General features: G+C 37.6%; 1 protein-coding gene across 2 annotated transcripts in view; it reads left to right on the top strand.

Annotated features, from left to right (window-relative positions):
* Positions 1-20042, top strand: part of PLA2R1 (phospholipase A2 receptor 1) — a 77179-nt gene that overhangs the window by 27713 nt on the left and 29424 nt on the right. For both annotated transcript variants that reach the window (XM_038422567.2, XM_038422569.2), the window contains exons 8-14: positions 84-241; positions 1788-1895; positions 12569-12681; positions 16752-16921; positions 17585-17787; positions 18130-18275; positions 19325-19409. In XM_038422567.2, the coding sequence (XP_038278495.1) occupies positions 84-241; positions 1788-1895; positions 12569-12681; positions 16752-16921; positions 17585-17787; positions 18130-18275; positions 19325-19409 (983 nt within the window). The remainder of the gene's footprint in view (positions 1-83; positions 242-1787; positions 1896-12568; positions 12682-16751; positions 16922-17584; positions 17788-18129; positions 18276-19324; positions 19410-20042) is intronic.

The raw sequence follows: 20042 nt of genomic DNA, 5'->3' as shown, positions 1-20042 counted from the left end.
TGCAGAATATCAAAGATGCTGTTAATCCTATGGAAATAATTGGCATTTACTTCTGCTTCATCAAAATTTGAAATCTTTTACAGAAAATGTAACTGAAACATGGATTGGCTTGAACAGTAATAAACCTCCAGTTATTTTTGAATGGTCTGATGGCTCCTCAATAACCTTCACTAACTGGCACAAACAAGAGCCTAATATCTTTCAGAGAACAAGTCAACTTTGTGTTTCAGCACAAGGATCTGTAAGTTTTCTTTCCTCCTTTCCTTTAAAAATAAAGTTATGTTAATCAATTTTGGTCATGATCAGTGTCGGGCTTTTTAATGTGCATATATTCTTCCATCCCCGCCCACATTACAACATTGCCTGTTGATGCTTAATGACTCTTGAGTCTTGAAAAGTGTGATATAGCCTTTAAAATCATTCTAGGATTCTGCTGATGCAGAAACAAAACAAAGAATGAATCATAACCATTGGGCCTCACCCTCAGTCAGAAATGGAATAAAAGCAATGCTTGCCAAATGGAAGAAGACAAAAATCAGTGGGTAGTTTTGTTTCAGTGAAAAGAAAATAATTTAAAATCCATATAAAGTGCATCTTAATTTATTATGTTTAGGTTATTAACTTGAAAGCTCCAAATGAATTTTTTTGATAGTGTGCCGATTTCATGTTGCTCTTAGTTCTCAGCATTTATAGCAGTTTATGGAACATCTTGTAAAAATATACATCAAGGAGCAGCATATAGTGTCCAATCCCGCTCCAAGTCATTGGAATTTTTGCCGTTGTTTTTAGTGGCAGCAGGATTGTTCTCCAAATCTGCCAGAGATTTTGAGACTGGGAGCAATATGCATACCTTTTTTTTTTTTTTTTTTTTTTTTTTTTAACCTTTTAAAAAAAAATAAATTACAGTTCCTGCTAGCCAAACAAGGATGTCTAAAAACATTTGTCAATATTTTATCTGGCCAAAGGACAATTCAGTAATGCTCAAACCCACTAATAAACTCTTTCCTTAATGCCTTGTGACTCCATTTTCAGGTTTTATAGTAAAGTATGTTTTTGCCAAAGAATACACTATTCTGCACAATTATCAGAAATTCTATCTAGTCCCTAATAATGGGCCCAGTCCGGCAAACCCTTCCTCATGTGATTAATCCTTACTCATGGGAGTAGTCCAGTCCCACAGAAACCAAGGATTACTCTTAATAACTGAGAACTGGAAAATCAGGCCTAATGTCTTGGTGCTGAAGATAATATTTAATTAAATTATAATTTTGATACACATGGGCATTTTTCACCCATTTTGCACAGGTGTAAATGACTATAGAAAGTGCAATATAGCAGAGACTGAGTCACAAGATTTAATTTTTAAAACATTCATTTTGTGCATGTCCAATAGTTTAAAAATGCCTAGGGGCCCAGTCCCACAAACCTTACGTGCTTGAGTAAAGACTATGTGCATGAAAAAGGATTAATAGTGTCAGGCCCAGTGGTAGCTAAGATACATCTAAGACATGATTCTGAGAGGGCTAGCAACAGCAGCTCCCATTGGCTTCAGTCAATTAAAGGGCATTTCATTTTAATATTCAGAGAGAAAAATCCTTCTTTCCTTACTCACACAAATAGTATCATTGAAGGTTTTTGCAGAAGTCAATGGGAAGACTAAACACAGGAATCAAGTGAGGAGAATTTGACTGTTTGTTCCCTCATTCAAAAGAGCCTGTTAAGTAGAAAAAGAAACTACTTAATCGTGTGTGTGTTTGATTTGGTTTTTTATTTGTTTTTTTTATTAGGCAGGACACTGGCAAGTTAAAAATTGTGAGGATAGATATTTTTACATTTGTAAAATAGCAGGACGGCTCGAAAATGACACGTCCAAGGAGGAATCAGGCTGTTCAGAGGTGGGTTTGCTTGGTGCTTTTTTTACTTTGTAAAATGTAATAGGAAACCTTTACATATTTGTATATAACTAACATATTTGCTTTTTCACATCAAAAAATATACTTGAGTTTTCTTAGGAAAAATCTCATTCCTACTGTTGGCTTTAAAAATGTATAAACTAAAGATTAATGTAAGATTTGCAAGTGCTCCTTTTATGGATCATTGCCTTGTCTGAAGTTATGACCCAAGTTCCTGTTTCTTTCTGGATCAAAAGTTAAAATACTCTTGCAGACCATCTGTGCAAATAATGACTGTTACATGATGCCCCACCTCCCACATGGTTTTCATTGTTTTAAGTGGAATGTCAGGGTGAAAAACAATCAATTTCTTTGATATGGAGAATGAACTTTTACACTCAAACTTTTACACTTGCCTTTCACTTTCGTAAAACAAATGGAAAGGAATGAAGCTATCTAAAAGAGACAAAATAATAGGAATTCAAGCTTTTTAAACCAGGTGGTCCAGTGGTAAAAGATTTTTTTTTTTTTTTTTTTTTTTTTTTTTTTTTTTTTTTGCTACCAGTTTGTTCAACAGATACAATATAAAGAAACATTCTGGGATTGATGGGTTTTGGTGTGCTTGAAAAGTGCTCAACACTTCATAGAGAAGTTTTTTATAAAAGCTTTTTCAATAAAAATATTTGTCCTTTCTTTAGTTGTAAAGGAATATTGCTGCACAATGTAATGGTTTCCTCCCCCCCCTTTTTTTTTTTGCATTCCCTTTAGATATTTGATTAACAAAGCTATGTGCAGAGGTCAAGAAACATGACAGATTCAATTAAATTGGAGAAGGGACCAAGCTAAAAAGTTAGGACCTAGATCCAATTTTCCCACAGATTCAGGTCTGCTAAGAATTTAGATTTCTGTTCAGACCATTATGGAGATAGAGACTTTGTGATGTTTGGATCCGCAGTTGGAGCCAAATACAAAATTCCCCAAAGTTAGGGTGCTTGGGTAAGGGCGTTTCACTTGGGCCAATCTCTATTTTGAGGTATATCAAGTAAAAATATACTATATTATTCTCAGGTGTTTTGTCATTCTAAAGTGTGTTGTGTTATGAGTACTATTAAAAATGAAGTTTAAAAATCTGATCACAGAACAGATTTGGAGTTCACTGAATCTTGTTTCCTTCTTGTGTTTAAAAGTAGAAAATGGTATTATGATGCCACTGTTACCAGCATTTAATTATTTAAAGTCACTGAACTGACAGAATTGTTACAGATACCTTTTTTTTTTTTTCAAAGACCCTATTCCTTCACCTCAGCTCTTGGGCACAGGCTGTTGTTAAGATTCTTGCAGTTTAGTAAGAATATGTCATTCTTTATATTTTATAAAGCTGCAAGCACAGGAAAGACCTCATCAAAATCAAGTGTGGGCAACTTTTCTCTCCCATGCTAGTCAATAATTTTTGAGTTAAATTCTGTAGTACTTACTCAGATAAAACTCCTATTGAAGATAAATGAAGTCAGGGAAGGAGAGCGAGAGAGAGAGAGCAAATTTCACGTGTATGCTTTAAAAATTAGTAAAGCATCCAAATACCTAGTGATGTGGCCAATACAAATATTTACATTAGATTAAAGTAGACAGAAGTGAATGGGAGTTTGCTTGGGAAAAGAATGCGGAATTTGGCCTTGTGATTGCATTCATCATCTTTAGGTAATAATGGTTCTCATTATTAATTAGAAGTAATATGACCTTTGATTTCATTCAGTAGTGCACTGCTGAATGAAGAACGTGGATTAACATTCAAGTATCAAGAGTTTTTTGTAGTACAGTAACTCCTCACTTGCATCCGATGAAGTGAGCTGTAGCTCATGGAAGCTTATACTCAGATAAATTTGTTAGTCTCTAAGGTGCCACAAGTATTCCTTTCCTCACTTAAAGTCGTCCTGATTAATGTTGTTACATTGCTGATCAATTAGAGAACATGCTCATTTAAAGTTGTGCAATGCTCCCTTATAACATGGCAGCCGCCTGCTTTGTCCACTGCTTGCAGGAAGAGCAGCCCATTGGAGCTAGCAGGTGGGGGCTTGGAACCAGGGTGGACCAGCAGCTCCCCATCAGTTCCCCACTCCCTTAAGTTCCCTGTGCGGCAGTCGCCCAGCAGGCTACCAATTGCCAGGCAGTTCAGCTGAGTCTCTTCTTCCATCCCCCACCCCCCTGCCATGTGCTGCTGCTGCCCTCTGCCTTGGAGCTGCTCCCCGGAGCAAGGAGAAAGAGGAGGGCTAATGTCAGGGTGTCCCCCTCCCCCCTGCTCCTGCACTCCACTTACCCCATTTCCATAGAGCAGGGGGGGAGACGCGACAGGGCTCAGGACGGAGGGAGCTTCCTGGCGAAAGCTTCTGTCTCAACTTGCTGATCTATTTAAAAAGGCAGTGTACTTAGAGTGGGGTCAGCTTACTTAATGGGGCAATGTGCACCCCTCTCTCTCTCTCTCTCTCTCTCTCACGGTGTGTGTCTCTGTCTCTGCCATACTGTCTTCCCTCCCTCCATTCGTGCTGCCTTGTAGACTGTGAGGCTACATTAACAACAATGGGTTAACCCTTGAAGTTCATCATTTAGCAGTAAGGTATTCCCTGGGAAATAACCCACCCTCTGACTTCACCACCTCAACTAAGCTTCACAGTCATCATTGCTGTGTACAGCATTAAATTGTTTGTTTAAAACTTATACTGTGCATGTGTGGTCTTTTGTCTGGTGAGAAAAATTTCCCTGGAACATAACCCCCCCATTTACATTAATTTTTATGGGGAAATTGGATTAACTTAACATCGTTTTGCATAAAGTCGCATTTTCAGGAACATAACTACAACGTTAAGCGAATAGTTACTGTGTTTAGGTCTTTCCAGCTATCTGCAGGTTGTACAAATTTATCATTTATTTGACCCATTAGTCACTACACTCTTTTTCGGTCCATTTGAATATTTCACACAAACAGATATTCTATTTAAAAAAAAAATTTACTTGCTGTGATGGGGCTGTTGATTACGAGTGGTACTGGCAAGTGGTTAGGTCCCTGGGTCGCAACTCTCCCCTATCTCTAGCATTACCTGCCAGTGGTCACTCCAGCATGGTGGCGGTCTCTTTTCGAGTAGATACTATCACACTGTCTGGAGTGGCTCATGACTGTGAGTACCTACCTCAAGGCAGGCTGTCAGAAAACAGGGCAGACACCCCAAACTGGTGGTGTGTTCTATAATTAGATTTCACCAAGCCAGTAACAAGTGTGAACTCCTGGATCACTTTACCAGTCTTACCATGGAGTCACAGACAGTCCCCTTAGATTCTTCAGCCTGTCTTACCACCAAGACAAACTGGACTTTGTGATAAAAGTTCACTTAAATCCAAAATCACACCACGTCAGGTTTCTCCCAAGAGACCAGTCACTTACCCCACAATAATTGGTACTCCAGATCTTACACCAAAGACAATGCTGGCAGCCAATTCTATAGTAAATTAACTAAAGGTTTATTAGCTAGGAAAAACAATGAGTTGTTGAAAGCAGGTATAATATATGTACAAGAGAATCATAGTCTATAATTCCAAATGGTAGCAGAGATATAGTAATCTGCCAGTTTCCTAAAGATCTCTCAGGGCTACCAGGAATAACTCTGGGGATCTCCGTCTTCTCATTTAGTTATTCTGCCCTGTTATAATCCAAACAGTCCAGAGATAAAGGGTTTTTCTTTTAATCCAAATGTATAGTATCTTCACACAGAAAACAAGCTGACAATGTCGCTACCCAGATGGACTTTTCCTTTGATGATGAGTGAGAAATTCACATAGTCTTCTAATCTCCAACCATCACATAATTGCCACTTGCTTTGAAATTAACATTTTCTGTTAAAGTCCTTAAGTCCTTCTTTAGTATTTCACAAGATTTCTTTGGATTCTTTAGTTACAGGTGTACACACAAAGTAAATGTTTGCTATTACATTATAATAGGAACAAATAAGTGAAAACAATACATAACATGCCACTGGTTTTCATGACATTTAAACATCTCAATACACACTTACACATTACTTTGATCTGTACTAATACACAAGTGAATTGGCCTGGGGTCCTGATCTGACCTGGTCATCCAGCATCACAGATTCTAACTCAGCCCTCTAGCCAGGTCACCCATGAAATCATCCCTTTCTGGGATAGAGTCCAACAAAGTATAAAAGTCCAAAGTCCCCTTCCCCCAAAAAAGGAGTTTCCAGCCCAACTGAGGGCCCCAAAAGGCCTCACATCCTTACTTCAGGGCTTACAATGTCTTTAATCCCCTTATCTCAAGGAGGGAGGGGTTTATACCACCCTCACAGCAAACCTGAGAGCCTGGGCTCCCCTACGAGTCCATCTCCTATTCTGTCCTATCTCTTATCCATCCTTCTCACCCTTCTGAGCTGTCCAGCTCTATTTTAAACTCCTCCTCCAGCTGGAGCAGGTTCTGCTGGTGCAATAGAGTGGGACTATGTAGGCCCAGAACTGCTCCTTCTATCCCAGTGTTTGCTTTATATACCACATCATGCTTACATTTTTCTTCAGAAAGATATTCTTTATTTTGTTCCCTCCCTCTGTTGCCCCTCATCAGGGTGAACAGAGTCAGTTTAATTAGACCAAGCCATGAATGAGAGACGCTGAGTACTCTCAACTTAGTGTGATTTGAAGGCATTCAACCATTGCAAAAGGCAGTGAAGCACCTCCCAGGATCAGCACTCACCTGTCTGACTCATAGGTCATAAATAGTGGAATGTATTGTGTGAGTTACCTCTTATTTGCTCTCTGTTGTTTTTCATCCTGTAAAACATGCTCAAGCCTGGTATAGTTCCTTGATTTCTATGGGTCTGTTAATTTTTAACTTGATAGAAGCAGTTGTGTGCATTAAATTTTTATTTTGGACTCTTTGTCTTGCTAATTAGTTTTCTTTTTCCATATACTCTATGTGCGTTGATTAAATGGATGTTGCATCCCCAAACTGTAGTTGTTTTCTTTATTAGCACAGCTGCCATCATGTCATAGAAAATTCTGCCTGTTACTAATAAGAAAGTTAACTTTATTCTTGGTTTCATTCTGTGGGCTCTTCTGGGTTTACTTATTCTTCCTTTTCTCTGTCATTGTTGATGTACATTAACTAACTATAGGTAAAGTCTGGTGGCTTGTCTCACATCTGATTTTTAATTCATTATACCTCTTATTTTTATCTCCAGGATTCTTAGCCCAGACATGTTTGTTTGTCTTTATGAAGCTTTCTAGTCTTATCTGTTTTACTGAGGTTTTTATCTTCTGTTTGATTTTATTACTTGTTCCTCTGACTGATCAGCATTTAAAATCTCTTGTGCTTCTGATCAGCTGATGATTCTGATTTTTGCATTGCATTTTTAGCCAATAATTGCAGAAATCACTATTTTTCCTTTTCTCTCAACTCACCATGAGCTATCTGGCTCTTTTGAAACTTTTATTTATTTACTAATTTAACTATTAGTTTAACTAACCTGTTATTTGTTAACAGGGAGCAAATGTCTTGTAACAAAGGTCAGCTTCTCAATGGCAATCTGTCCAAAAACAGGTTTCGGAGTAGCAGCTGTGTTAGTCTGTATTCGCAAAAAAGAAAAGGAGTACTTGGGACACCTTAGAGACTAACAAATTTATTTGAGCATAAGCTTTCGTGAGCTGAAAGTGATGAAAGCAATGAAGTGAGCTGTAGCTCACGAAAGCTTATGCTCAAATAAATTTGTTAGTCTCTAAGGTGCCCCAAGTACTCCTTTTCTTTTTTGTCCAAAAACAATGATTTTAAGAACTTTCCTTAAACCAGCTTCTGGTAGGAGTTCTGGAGCTTTCAGTTACCTGATGACAGAGAGAGAGAAGTGAGAGACAAGTTGGGTGAGGTAGCATATTTTATTGGACTAACTTCTGTTGGTGAGAGACACAAGCTTTTGAGAAGTTGGTCCAATAAAAGATATTATTTCACCCACCTTGTCTCTCTAATATCTTGGGATTAACACAGCTACAGCAACACTGCATACATCTATATCCATGAGCAGTTATGGTCCTCAGTAATTTAATTGACATGTCAAAGCTACCATAGCATGGCACTAAAACAGGCATTTCTCTTATTTACTACGTGGCATTTGTGGTAAAAAGGGCCCATCTCCCAATACTAATACTATTAATGTTACCATGCCTGCAGAAAATAACGCAGGAAAGAAGGAGGTTCATTTTAGGGCTGGAATGCCAAGTATAATTGATGAACAAAAATGAAAGAGACACAAGGTGGGTGAGATAATATCTTTTATTGGACCAATTTCTGTTGGTGAGCTAGACAAGCTTTCAAGCTTACACAGAGCTCTTCAGGTCTAGGGAAATGTATTCAGAGCATCATAGCTAAATACAAGGTGGAACACATAGTTGAGCATAAGTAATTAATGCATATTTCAGGGGACTGTTCAAAGTGAAGTGACCTGTTAACACCCCAGAAGCCGGTGCGGGGAATTGTTAGTGGGTTATAGGTTGTTGTAATAAGCCATGATTTTTAGTGTCTAGCAAAGTTATGAATTTAAGATCCAAGGATTGTTCATCAACTTCTGACAAAACATTCACTCTATATCTGCACTTCAATCCTCATTCTCTAAGGAAATCTGCAAAACACCACAAAAATGTGCCTCATATGGAAGCAATTCCATACCCCTAATCATTTTTGTTTCCCTTCTCTGTACTTTTTCCAATTCTAATCAATCTTTTTTGAGATGGAGAAACTAGAACTGCATGCAGTATTCAAGTTGTGGTGTAAAATGGATATATGCAGTGTCGTGATATTTTTCTCTTTTTATCTATCCCTTTCCTAATGGTTCCTAACGATTTGTTAGCTTTTTTGACTGCCGTTGGACACTGAGTGGATGTTTTCAGAAAACTGTCCACCATCACTCCAAGATCTCTTTCTTGAGTGGTAACAGCTAATTTAGACCCCATCATTTTGTATGTACAACTGAGATTGTTTCCCAATGTTCACTACTTTGCACTTGTCAACACTGAATTTCTACTGCCATTTGGTTGCTTAGTCACCCAGTTTTGTGAGATCCATTGTAACTTTTTACAATCAGGTTTGGACTTAGCAATCTTGAGTAATATTGTACTGTCTGCAAATTTTGCCATCTCACTATTTATCCCCTTTTCCAGATCATTTATGAATATGTTGAACTGCATAGGTCCCAGTGCAGATTCTTGGGGGACCCTGCCCTCTCTCCGTTTGTGAAAGTTGACCCTTTATTCTTACGCTTGTTCTCTATCTTTTACCCAGTTACTAATCCATGACAGGACCTTCCCTCTTATCCCATGACTGCTTACTTTGTTTTAGAGCCTTTAGTGTGAGACCTTGTCCAAAGCTTTCTGAAAGTCCAGCTACACTATGTCAGCTGGATCATCCTTGTCCATGTGCTTGTTGAAACCCTCAAAGAATTTTAATAGATTGGTGGGGCATGACTTCCCTTTATAAAAGCTCTGTCATCTCTTCCCCAATGTGAACATCTTGGCTGAAAAAAATTAGACCTGTGTAATAGCTATAATGTGCTTCATTTATTTTATCATGTGCTATTGGCATTTTTACTATATTTGAAAACAGAGCAGGAAAATAATAAGAAGTAAATAACAAGGAGGAGGATTTGCCGTATCAAAGGTCCGCATTGAGGCCACTTTTAGTATTAAGTAAACATTCCATTTTCAGTTGAAAACAAAAAGCATACAGCTGTAACAAATAATACTGTGACGGTACAATCTGGACTGATGTGTTCCCTCAATTCTCCAACCTTGGGTGCTTTTTACACTGTTTCTCCGTTGACAGTCCCAGACTTTCTCCGAGAAATATATGTCTTGTATGGCCCATCCCCTTCTGGACAATACAAGCTCATACAAAGTTCGTCATTTTATTAATAGAAAATGAGATGCACAAATCCTGTTATCCCAAATGGAGTTTTCCAAACACTTCAGTCCAAACACAAAGGTTTAAAACAATAAAACAAATTTATTAACTACAGAAAGATTTTAAGTGACTACACATAATGAATAAAAGTCACAATTAATTAAAAGAAAAAAAAAAAGTAAAACACAACTAAAGCCCTATTTAATAAACAAAGTAAATTCAAAGCAAAGGTCTCTCTCACCACATGGTTCAGCAGTCTTACTGGCTGAATTTCTTTCAATCAGGATTCCTCCCTCAGTCCACTGCTGCTTCCTTTGTTCTTCAAGTGGTGTTGATGCCAGGGGTAGAGAGAAAGGGAGAGATAATTTAGGGTGTCTGCTCTCCCTTCTTATAGCTCTTTCCCTTCATTGAGAATCATCTCCAGCTGAGGTTCAGGAGACAGAAAGGGTGTGCGGACAGGAACCCCCAGTTGTTTCTTTGTCTAGATGTAATTTTTTGCCCAGATCCTCTTTCCTGCCAAAGAATGGCCACTTCACCAGGTGATGGTCTATTTCATTTTGTTGACACCTGGCTGAGGCACCAGCTAGCCTTTTGTTTCTGGAAAACTGATTTGTGACTGCTCTCCAGAGTTGGAACATGTCTTAGTAATATCATACAGTAGAATACTATAAGTTTACATACAATGTTGCCACACACATCTTACCAGAACAGTAATGATCAGCAAATTATTAGTTTTCAAATGATACGACACAAGGCATACTTTGTACAAAAACTATCATAATCTTATAAAAGGGGTGAACATACGGGTACAGACTGTCACAAATACCACCTCAGTTGATTTAAAATGCAATGTTTCTTACACTTTTGATACTCTACATCAGTAATGAGTTATCACAACTATAAACTAACAAGCATAATTAAACACTTCATCCCAAAATGACATATCTAAATGTCCTGGCATGTACCCCCAAGACTCAGTAAGTAAATTGATTACTCTGTATTCAATATTTTGCCTGATCTATTCATTATGTATTAATTCCAAGTGAGCATTCTGTGGTTTGGCAAGGTTCTGCCTCATGATCAGATCCAGAAATATTAAGGCTATTACAAGGAATCCTGTGTGTCCGAAGGAGACAGTTACATTTTGGAAATGTAACTGTTTTTTAAATATTTTTATTAGCGCAGTTAGCAAAATCACAAACACTCCAACCCAGCAAAGCAGACAGATAATATAAGATGGTCAAAACATCCCACATATGATCATCCATATGCTGTCACCACTCCCTGCAGAAAAACCCTAAGTTTTAGTTGTCATCTTCACCATCCCCACACTGGTGATCATCCTGGCATCTCCCAAGGTATGCAGGCCAGGATCAGAGGTGGATTATGGTTTTGTGGGGCCCTGGGCCAGAGCAAGTGGGGGCCCCCCCACCCCTTCTACCTGCAGTGTCTCACCCTCCACCCCCACCCCAAGCACTCCTGCTGGGGAGCAGGAGCAGGTACAGGGATTTTTCCTGCCTGCCCAGCGCTTCTGCTGGGGTGGGAGTAGAATCAGAGTGCAGGGGCTTGCCCTGCTCCCCAGTAGGAGCACTGGGAGGGCAGGTGGAGCGTGGCAAGCCACCCATGCCCCGACCCCACTCCCTGGCAGGAGCGCTGGGCAGGCAGAGTGGGTCAGCGTGCAGGGACACCCATTTTTCCAGGATCCCTGAGCACGGGCCCTGTTGGCCCAGTGGCTAATGCACCACTGGCCAAGATACAACTTTTATAATGTGTTATGATGATGTCCACTTTGCCTAATGCATATTCAGTAGGGGTTTCAGCCCCTTTTTCTTATCTGTATTTCCTCACCTCAAGCTCATTTATACATCAATTAGTTATCATGGCATTCTTGTTGTTGAATATCTGCTGATGTTCCTAATTTAAATTATCTGAAGCTGGCATAATCTGGCATCTTGTGATTAGCTGTTTGCAGTTCAGTTTTACATATTTATTACAGCATTCTGTCTTGTGATATCTTATGTCTAAGGTTACTCCTGGTTAGCTGTTTATGATAAAGATTTTTGGGACTTAGACCTTGATTAGTTTAGCTAATATATTATTTTACAGGCCTTGAGGCTTGTAGGCTTGAGGCTTGTGTTACTGCCTTAATTTATACCTATGCCTTACCTAGCAAATACTTATACCTACAGGCTACAAATCACAGATCATGAAATAAACTTTTCATGTAATATTTTTCATGTTTAATGGATTTAAACTCAGTTTTTGATTCTGTAAAATGGCAATACATCTACTTACCTACCTCTCTGAGTTACAACATTCTTAAAAAAAAAAAAAAAAAAAAAAAAAAGAATACTGGTATTTAACTTAATATTAGCTTCTTGTTTTTACAAAGCAAAGTCAGTGATACCAGCCATATTTCAATATTTATTCAGTAATCCTTTTCTTTCTTTATTGTATTTGTATTCATTTTAAAGTAGATCAAAAACAACTCCAGTTTATGAATGGAATAGTTCATCACGTGATAGCAGGAATCAGAGGGCTACTGAAAGCCCGGCTCATCAGACTGTCAGTCAGGTATGGTCACAAGGACCCCACCAGAGCAAAAAGGAAAAGGGCACATATGATACCATAATTAGTGATGATTACACAGAAAGTACAAAGAGGGATCACTTGCTTAACAACCAAGCCAATTGTGCATATGTATTATATATAAATAACCCTTATTTTTTTTAAGGGATGGGAGAGACATGGTGGATTTTGTTACAAAATCGACAATACCCCTCGAAGTTTTGAACATGCTTCCAGTGGCTATTACTGTCCTCCTTCACTTGTAACAGTAACAAACAGGTAGTTAATCCTATTAGACAGTGCAAAGATATTCAGAACAAATGTTATTCTAACTATAAAAAAGCATAGCGAAAATGTTACTATTTATAAATAATACTACAGAGATTAATGACTGACTAAAATTAAATGTTCATTTTGTCATTGTTTCCTTCCTGAGTTGGGATTAAATTTGATAGAGTGCAATTACTGACCTAATTGGTATGTACAGAAATGTACACTTATTCAAGCATGCAAAAGTTCAGATACTTTAATGCCTTGTATACAGATTTATAGAGTATTCAGCATAGTAAACTTTAATTGTATACTTGGTCACAGTGCTAATAAATCAAAAAATATCCAGACTTTATTATCTAAACTTTATGAAAGGTTATTTTAATGTAAAACAGTTATGATTTTGTGAAGTTATTTCTGTTAGCTTTGCATTTGCTATGATCTTTTAGCAATAGAAAAAAGAAAGATAGATATGAAAAATATTGAAATTCTCCATCTCCTCTTTTTTCTTCTCTCTATTTTTATCATAACTCCAGCAGCAAGTTTTCCTAGTTGCAGATGTCCAAATGCCTGGGTTTGTTATGGGTTAGTTAGCTCTACTTTATATACTATTAGGATCCAATACTGCCACTATTCCATACATTGAACTCCTACTAAGTCTCTGACAAATAAATGTACCAAAATGAGTTATTTTATGCATATTCTTATCTACATTACATTTATTATAATGACTCTTTAGGAAGAAATCCTTGGTTTCTATTAGAAATGACCAGAAAATGGACACTGGGTTTTTTCTACAGAAAATTTCAAGTTTTTGTTGAAAAAATCAAAATCCAAAATGCTTCCATTCTGAAATGCCACCATAATGCTCCACGCTGGGGGGATTGGAGGGGTTGATTTAATACTTCAGGTCCCTCAAGTTCCCATACTCCTCTATAGGCTGGACTCCTTGATCAGACTCCTATGAGGCACCAGGGCAGCATTTTAAACTGAAAGCATTTTGGGTTTTAGAATTCATTTTTTGACAAAAAAAAATAAGAGAGAAAAATTTCCATTGAAGCGATTTATTGATGGAAAAGTACATTTTCATTTAAACAATTTTTTTATTTTTATTTTATTTTCAAAAATAAAATCATAAAATATTCCCAGAAATCAATCAGCTCTGCTTTCTATGTAGCCAATGGAGAGAGCTGGAAAAAAAAAGTTCTATCAATCAATGATAAAGTATATTACTGTAGCTGCACTACTGGTCAATGATACATAGATGTAAATGTTGTAAAAGGGGTTCCTAGCTTGTCAAGATTTATTATTTTACTACAAATACATTGTTTTTGATTCCATCCAGAATTAGCTGTGTGGAAAAGCTGGAAAAAAATGCCAGTGCTAACAAGGCTTGTGAGCACCTTTGCTCCAAGGAAACATTTAGGGTGTCTGAGACAAATGGCCTGAGGAGAAACCCTTTTACATGCTCTAATCCTGTATCCAATTATTTTTATTACTGTAGGAGCAATAAAAATGATTAGTTACGTAGGAGTTTATAAGGATGCCAAAAGATACAATTGAGTAACTGACCTCTAAACTTGACCCATAGAATTGATTCATACGGAACCATAACTAGGCATTTTAGCACCCAGGGACAGAAACATATTTTTGTCTCTTACCATTTTTATCATAATTTTTCCACCCAGACATGATGTGGGGAAGGCACATTGGGTCACATCCCCCCCAACCCTCATTTTTTTGGTTGCACCCCATCCCCAGACAAGCTGGGTGGCCCATTGAGGTGAGTCAGGTTGGAGGTGGAGCTCCTTCCCTGAGCCCCTTTACACATCACCTCCATTTCCACCCCATTTTTCTGCCCCTGTGGCTTTGCACCCTGAGTGGTTCCCCACTCGCCCCACTCTTGTTTAATATAATTATTGGAAATGTGGGTCACCACTCACTGCTGTTGTGTCTCCTTTTTTGCTCCATTTGTGAAATTGCTACCGCTCTATGGTAGTAAATTACACAGGGACAGATACCTGGTTTAGTGGAAACTGAGGTTACTTTGCAGGATATGACTGTAAAGCCTTGATCCTGAGTACTCTGGCCTGACTCCAGCAAAGCACTGAACTACATACTTGACTTTAGTAAAACAACTCTTGCTTAAAATTAAGCACATTTTTCAGTTCTTTGCTGGATTGGGGCTGGATCAAGCTCTAAATAAGTAATGTTCAAATATGCATAAAATATAAGGAAATATTTTAACCTTTTTATTTGATCATTATTTACACATATGAACTTTCTGTACAAATATTAACAAAGCTTACTCATATCCTGCATTTGTTACCATTAAGAGACCTCTTCGTGTTTGGTGAACCTCTTCTCAACTGTCCATTTATCTTTTCAATATTGAAAAAATGTTAACTAGACATGATAAAACCTACTTGATCCTGGATGTGGAGGAATAGGGACCTCTCTGCATCTATGGTGGGAATGTCCTACCATAATAATATTTTGTAGAAAAATAATAAATAGAACTTTCAAGATAACTAAAGTTAGGCTACCCACAGAATTCATATCTGTTCTATTAGGTTACAGTCTAAAGGAGGTGATTGAATGGGGGTGGAAGGCAAGACACATTTATAACACAGTTACTACTAGCAGCCAGATATGTGCTTGCTCACTTTTGGAAAATAATAGATTCCCCCAACATTAGTGGCATGGAGAAATAACGTATGAGAAATCCGGTCAGTTGAAAAAATGACAGACAACATTATCAGGTTCAAGAGAATAATTCAGTGGGATGGATTTAAGAATCCAGGAATTAGGTTGTTGGAGAATCTTCTTGCTAGGAAAGTGGTTCCCAATACTCTATGAATATCTTAGTAGAATAGTAATGCATGTTGTGACTGCAAAGGAAAGATCCTGCAGTTGCTGAACATCTACAATTCTCATTAGCATCAGTGGGAAGTGAGGATACACAGCACCTCACTGGAGGCACAGGTGTAATAACTGTTCATCACTACCACATTATCATTGTTTCAGATACTGGTTTCTAGTTGCCAGATTGCACTAGCTGAGAAAGTAGTAGTTAACATGACATTTTATTTATTGTTTAGGTTCTTGGTCCTAATGTGATAATTACAAATACTTTTCTTCAGAATTAATGATACTTAGAAGATCCTAAATTATCATAATCTCTGGCAATAAAGAGTATATTACTAAGAAGGAGGATTGTGGGGATGAGGAAAAGCAAAAAGTCATAAATAAATAAAAAAAAATGAACAGTAGTTACATAGGCCCAAATCCTACTAAGACATGCACATGTTTAACTTTACACTCTATGACCATTGCCATGGAAGTCAATAGTTCTACTCACAGTGCCTAAAGTTAAGAGTGTAAGTCTCTGCTGGATTGGGTCCTTAATGCACTGTATGTAATTTCATAGGAAGCTGATTAAATGTGTTGATAGGTTAAGGCATTTATTTGTATTATGCTGTACCAATGAATTATATTTATGTAGTAAAAGTAGGATTAAATATACCATTTATTAATTTAAAAGAGCTTACTCACCCACAGAACATCTTCATCTGCAAATGTCAGAGCTATTGGTGTAGTGCCACTAGTTACTCCATGCCACTGGAGTCTCCAAATGAAATCCTGAAAAAACACTGTTGTGACAAATCTTTTCTTTTTTCCCACCTCAGTATTCTCTCTGTAACTCCCTTTGAACTTCTGCATCATTCTTCCCTCATCATACATATGAAGAGTCTCATTGTTGAGCTCTGCATTATTTGTAAATAATGCCTTCTGGGTGTTATGTTTTCTTTCCATATATTATACCATAAGCATTGAGGTTATTACTTTATATGCAAATTAGATAGCTTAAATGATTGTTTTGTATAGCATTTGGACAAATGTGATAATAGCTAAATTCTGCCTGTGTTGCACATATGACTGGCATTTATTAGGAAGTGTAGATGTCTTTGGATATTTCTCTCTTTTGCATTATTCAAAATATTTCATGAGAATTATTCACTGAAATGTGAATTAGGGTATCTTATTCTGACAAGATTTTTATCTTAACCTTTTTAAAGATTTGAACAAGCTTTTATCAACAGTATGATTCGTAGCGTGGTGGAAACTGATAACACCTATTTTTGGATAGCCCTACAAGACCTTAACAATACAGGAGAATACTTCTGGCTAACTACAAAGGGGAAGAATCAGCCTGTGAGCTATACAAACTGGAACAAGCATCAGCCACGTGAGTAATATATTGTAGTGATAAATGGCAACTTCTTATTAAATTCTAATATCTCCCATTATATTCTTGAGCCAGGATTACTTTTGCCACTCTTTTTACATAGCCATCATCACTTCCTCCCTTCACTCTGCCCAAGATATGTGTAGCATTAGGCTCACTTTGGACCAGACTGTAACTTTATAGTCTGCCCTGAGGAAGGGATGGCACATAACAGCACCTCCCCATGAGCAACGTACTCCCCACTGTGCACCCAGCCAGGTAATCTGTCCAGCTAGGAAGGTTGGGGGTGGGTGCAGCCAGGGGACCTCAGCCCCCTCCCTGCCCATTTGCTCACACCCAGCTGTATCAGGCAAATAACCTCTACTCCCCACTCCCCTGTATGACTGAGTAAAGGCTATAATAATATAGATCTTTATTTCCAGTTTAAACCAATCCATGGACTCTCAGGGTACCGGCACAATCATACTCACTCCAGAATGAGTCCAATAATAGATTTTACCTCATCCACCTTGTCTCACTAAACATTAGGAAAAATGGTTTAAATCTATTTCATTTGATACCTTTGGGCACCTCATAAAAAGATGTCCATTTCTAATTCATAAAACTATATCCTGGTTGGGCACAGAATGTTTTGTTCTGATGCTCTTGTTTTCCTTGCCTTAGGCCATTCTGGAGGGTGTGTTGTTGTTCGCAGAGGGCAGCCTCTTGGTTACTGGGAGGTGAAAAACTGTAGAAGCTTCAAAGCCATGTCACTGTGTAAGCAAAAAATTGAATCATATGAAGAAAATGAGCCTAATTTTGAAGAACCTTTGGATGTATGTTATCCTGGATGGGAATCGGAATCTAATCAGCTCAGCTGCTACAAGGTAAAAAAGGGTTACCTCAATCTCTTGATTTGTGTCAGGTTTTTACCTATTGTTCCTGACAACATTGTTTAAAAGAAAATTCTTCATTTAAACTTAAAATTCTAAATTTTCTAAAAGAATACAAGACTCCTTGTTGCACTTGATCTTTTCTCCATTGAACTGGGACTGCAAACTTATCACTACTATTTTATACAGCATTTCAAAGTTAATGCAAGCCAAGGTAGAGTAAGTGGCAGAGACAGACAAGGGCAAATTGCCCTTCCTAAAAAAAAAAAAAAATATATTAGCAACCCAAAATCAATTTTGTTCTTAAATTTGTGGTGGTACTTATTTTATATGCAGGTATTTCACAATGAGAAAGTCCTGATGAGAAGAACATGGGATGAAGCAGAAGCATTATGCCAAGATCTTGGAGCACATCTTGCCAGCTTTACCCATGTATATGAAGAGGATTTTTTGAACACATTTTTAAACAAAATGTTTGATCGGTAAACATGTATTTTTAAAATTTAATGTCACCAAAGATTTTTTTTAAACAACGAGAACTCTGTGCCTCTACATCCTCATCAACAGTGGCCAATAACTGACTTAAATCTCCCTCACTGTGTGAAGTTAAAAATGAATTTGTTCTTCCAAAAGAAGCACAATAGCAAAATTCTAATGTGATTTCTTTTAAAGACCAGCTTTATCTGTGCCAGGGCTGGAACAAGTCTCACAATAGTCCACTGTTTTTCATCATGCTCAAACCCTCCATGATAGGGTGGTATGTTTGTTAATCCTAATTATTTTTAAAGGGTCTGTCACTACTCCCATTGACGTCCATGGGAGTTTTGCAATTGATTTGAATGGGAGTAAGAGCAGGCCCTAAATTTGGAATCTTTCGATAACAAAATACATCGAAAAAGTATAAGATGTGGTCAGCTGGCATTTTATTGAGCAATGCATACCCAAAAGATTTTACTCAATGTTGTCCTAATAATATTAATGCATGTGATTGTGTCATTCTGTTGTTTCTAGCTCCCAACTACTGAAACAATCTATTAAACCAACTGAATTACTCCTCTATAGTATGTGGCTAGGGGTTGTGCATTTTGATGGTGAAAGTCCTGCTTTCAGTCTCACACTATGCAGCCACAATTTGCTATATTTTTATGTCAAGACATGCTCCGTGCTTATCAATACAAAGTAATTGTTTACTCTGTGAATAATCATTAAACTCCTTGTAACCACATTAACTTCTCACTAGTGGGAATAGGGGCTTCACCATCTGACCCAATATTTTTTACATTGCCATCTTTAAATAGGTAATTTAGTCTTTTTAATCAGAGAGACAGAAATTATTTTATTTGATGCCAGCAACTCTGGAGAACATTGCTAAGAACCCTAATAAATACATCACAATTTGACATTTCTAAATTACCAGAATTTGCTATGGATATGCAGGCTATTTATACATTTTGAAGAGGCTTTTATGAAGCTAGACAAGACAAACATATCAGTGGTGTTCTTCAGCTGTTTTCTTTTTTGTCTGTCACAGGGCTGAAGAAAGACAATTCTGGATTGGATTTAATAAAAGAAACCCCTTGTCTGGAGGAACATGGGAGTGGTCTGATGGAACTGCTGTAAATATTCATATGCTATATATTCTAAGGACCTATGAAATTACATCTGAGCATGAGACCACAGTTTAAAAACAAACCTTCCAAATAGCTAAACAGTGTGGCCAGACAAAACAGACACTTCCTTCATACTCATCCACTTCACTAACCGTAATCTGCTTTTGAATTAACAGATTTAATTACCTCTCTTGTGCCACATTTTAAATGGTGGCAAGTTTTGACTTTGGCACACACAGTATGGGAATATTATTTGAAATGCTACCTGGCATTCAGAAGTACTAAAGCGTTTCAAGAGCATGAAGAGACTCCCAATCATTAGAATTGTATCCAGACGCATATTACAGCAAAAGCACACTCCATACTAATGATGAAAATAAGCTCAGAACATAAATACAAAATGCAAATCATGCAACACTTTGAACACAGAGGAAAAATGACATTAGACGTGGGGCAGCCCCTGTCAAGAATGGCAAAAAGTTACTGTTTAATGCTACTTAGTTAGCTATATGAAAAAGGGTTTGTAAATGAGTAAGGAGTACCAAATAGGGCCCAGGAAGAGAGTAGCTATGGACCCCATTTTAAGAGTTCTTCACTATACTTCAGGTACCCCAGGTTTATTAGTTTTCTAATGGTGCA

The sequence above is a fragment of the Dermochelys coriacea genome, chromosome 11 (genome assembly GCF_009764565.3).
Source record: "Dermochelys coriacea isolate rDerCor1 chromosome 11, rDerCor1.pri.v4, whole genome shotgun sequence".
NCBI classification, from domain to species: Eukaryota; Metazoa; Chordata; order Testudines; family Dermochelyidae; genus Dermochelys; species Dermochelys coriacea.
The sequence above is the reverse complement of the archived record's forward strand: the minus strand, read 5'-3'. Positions and strand labels throughout refer to the sequence as shown.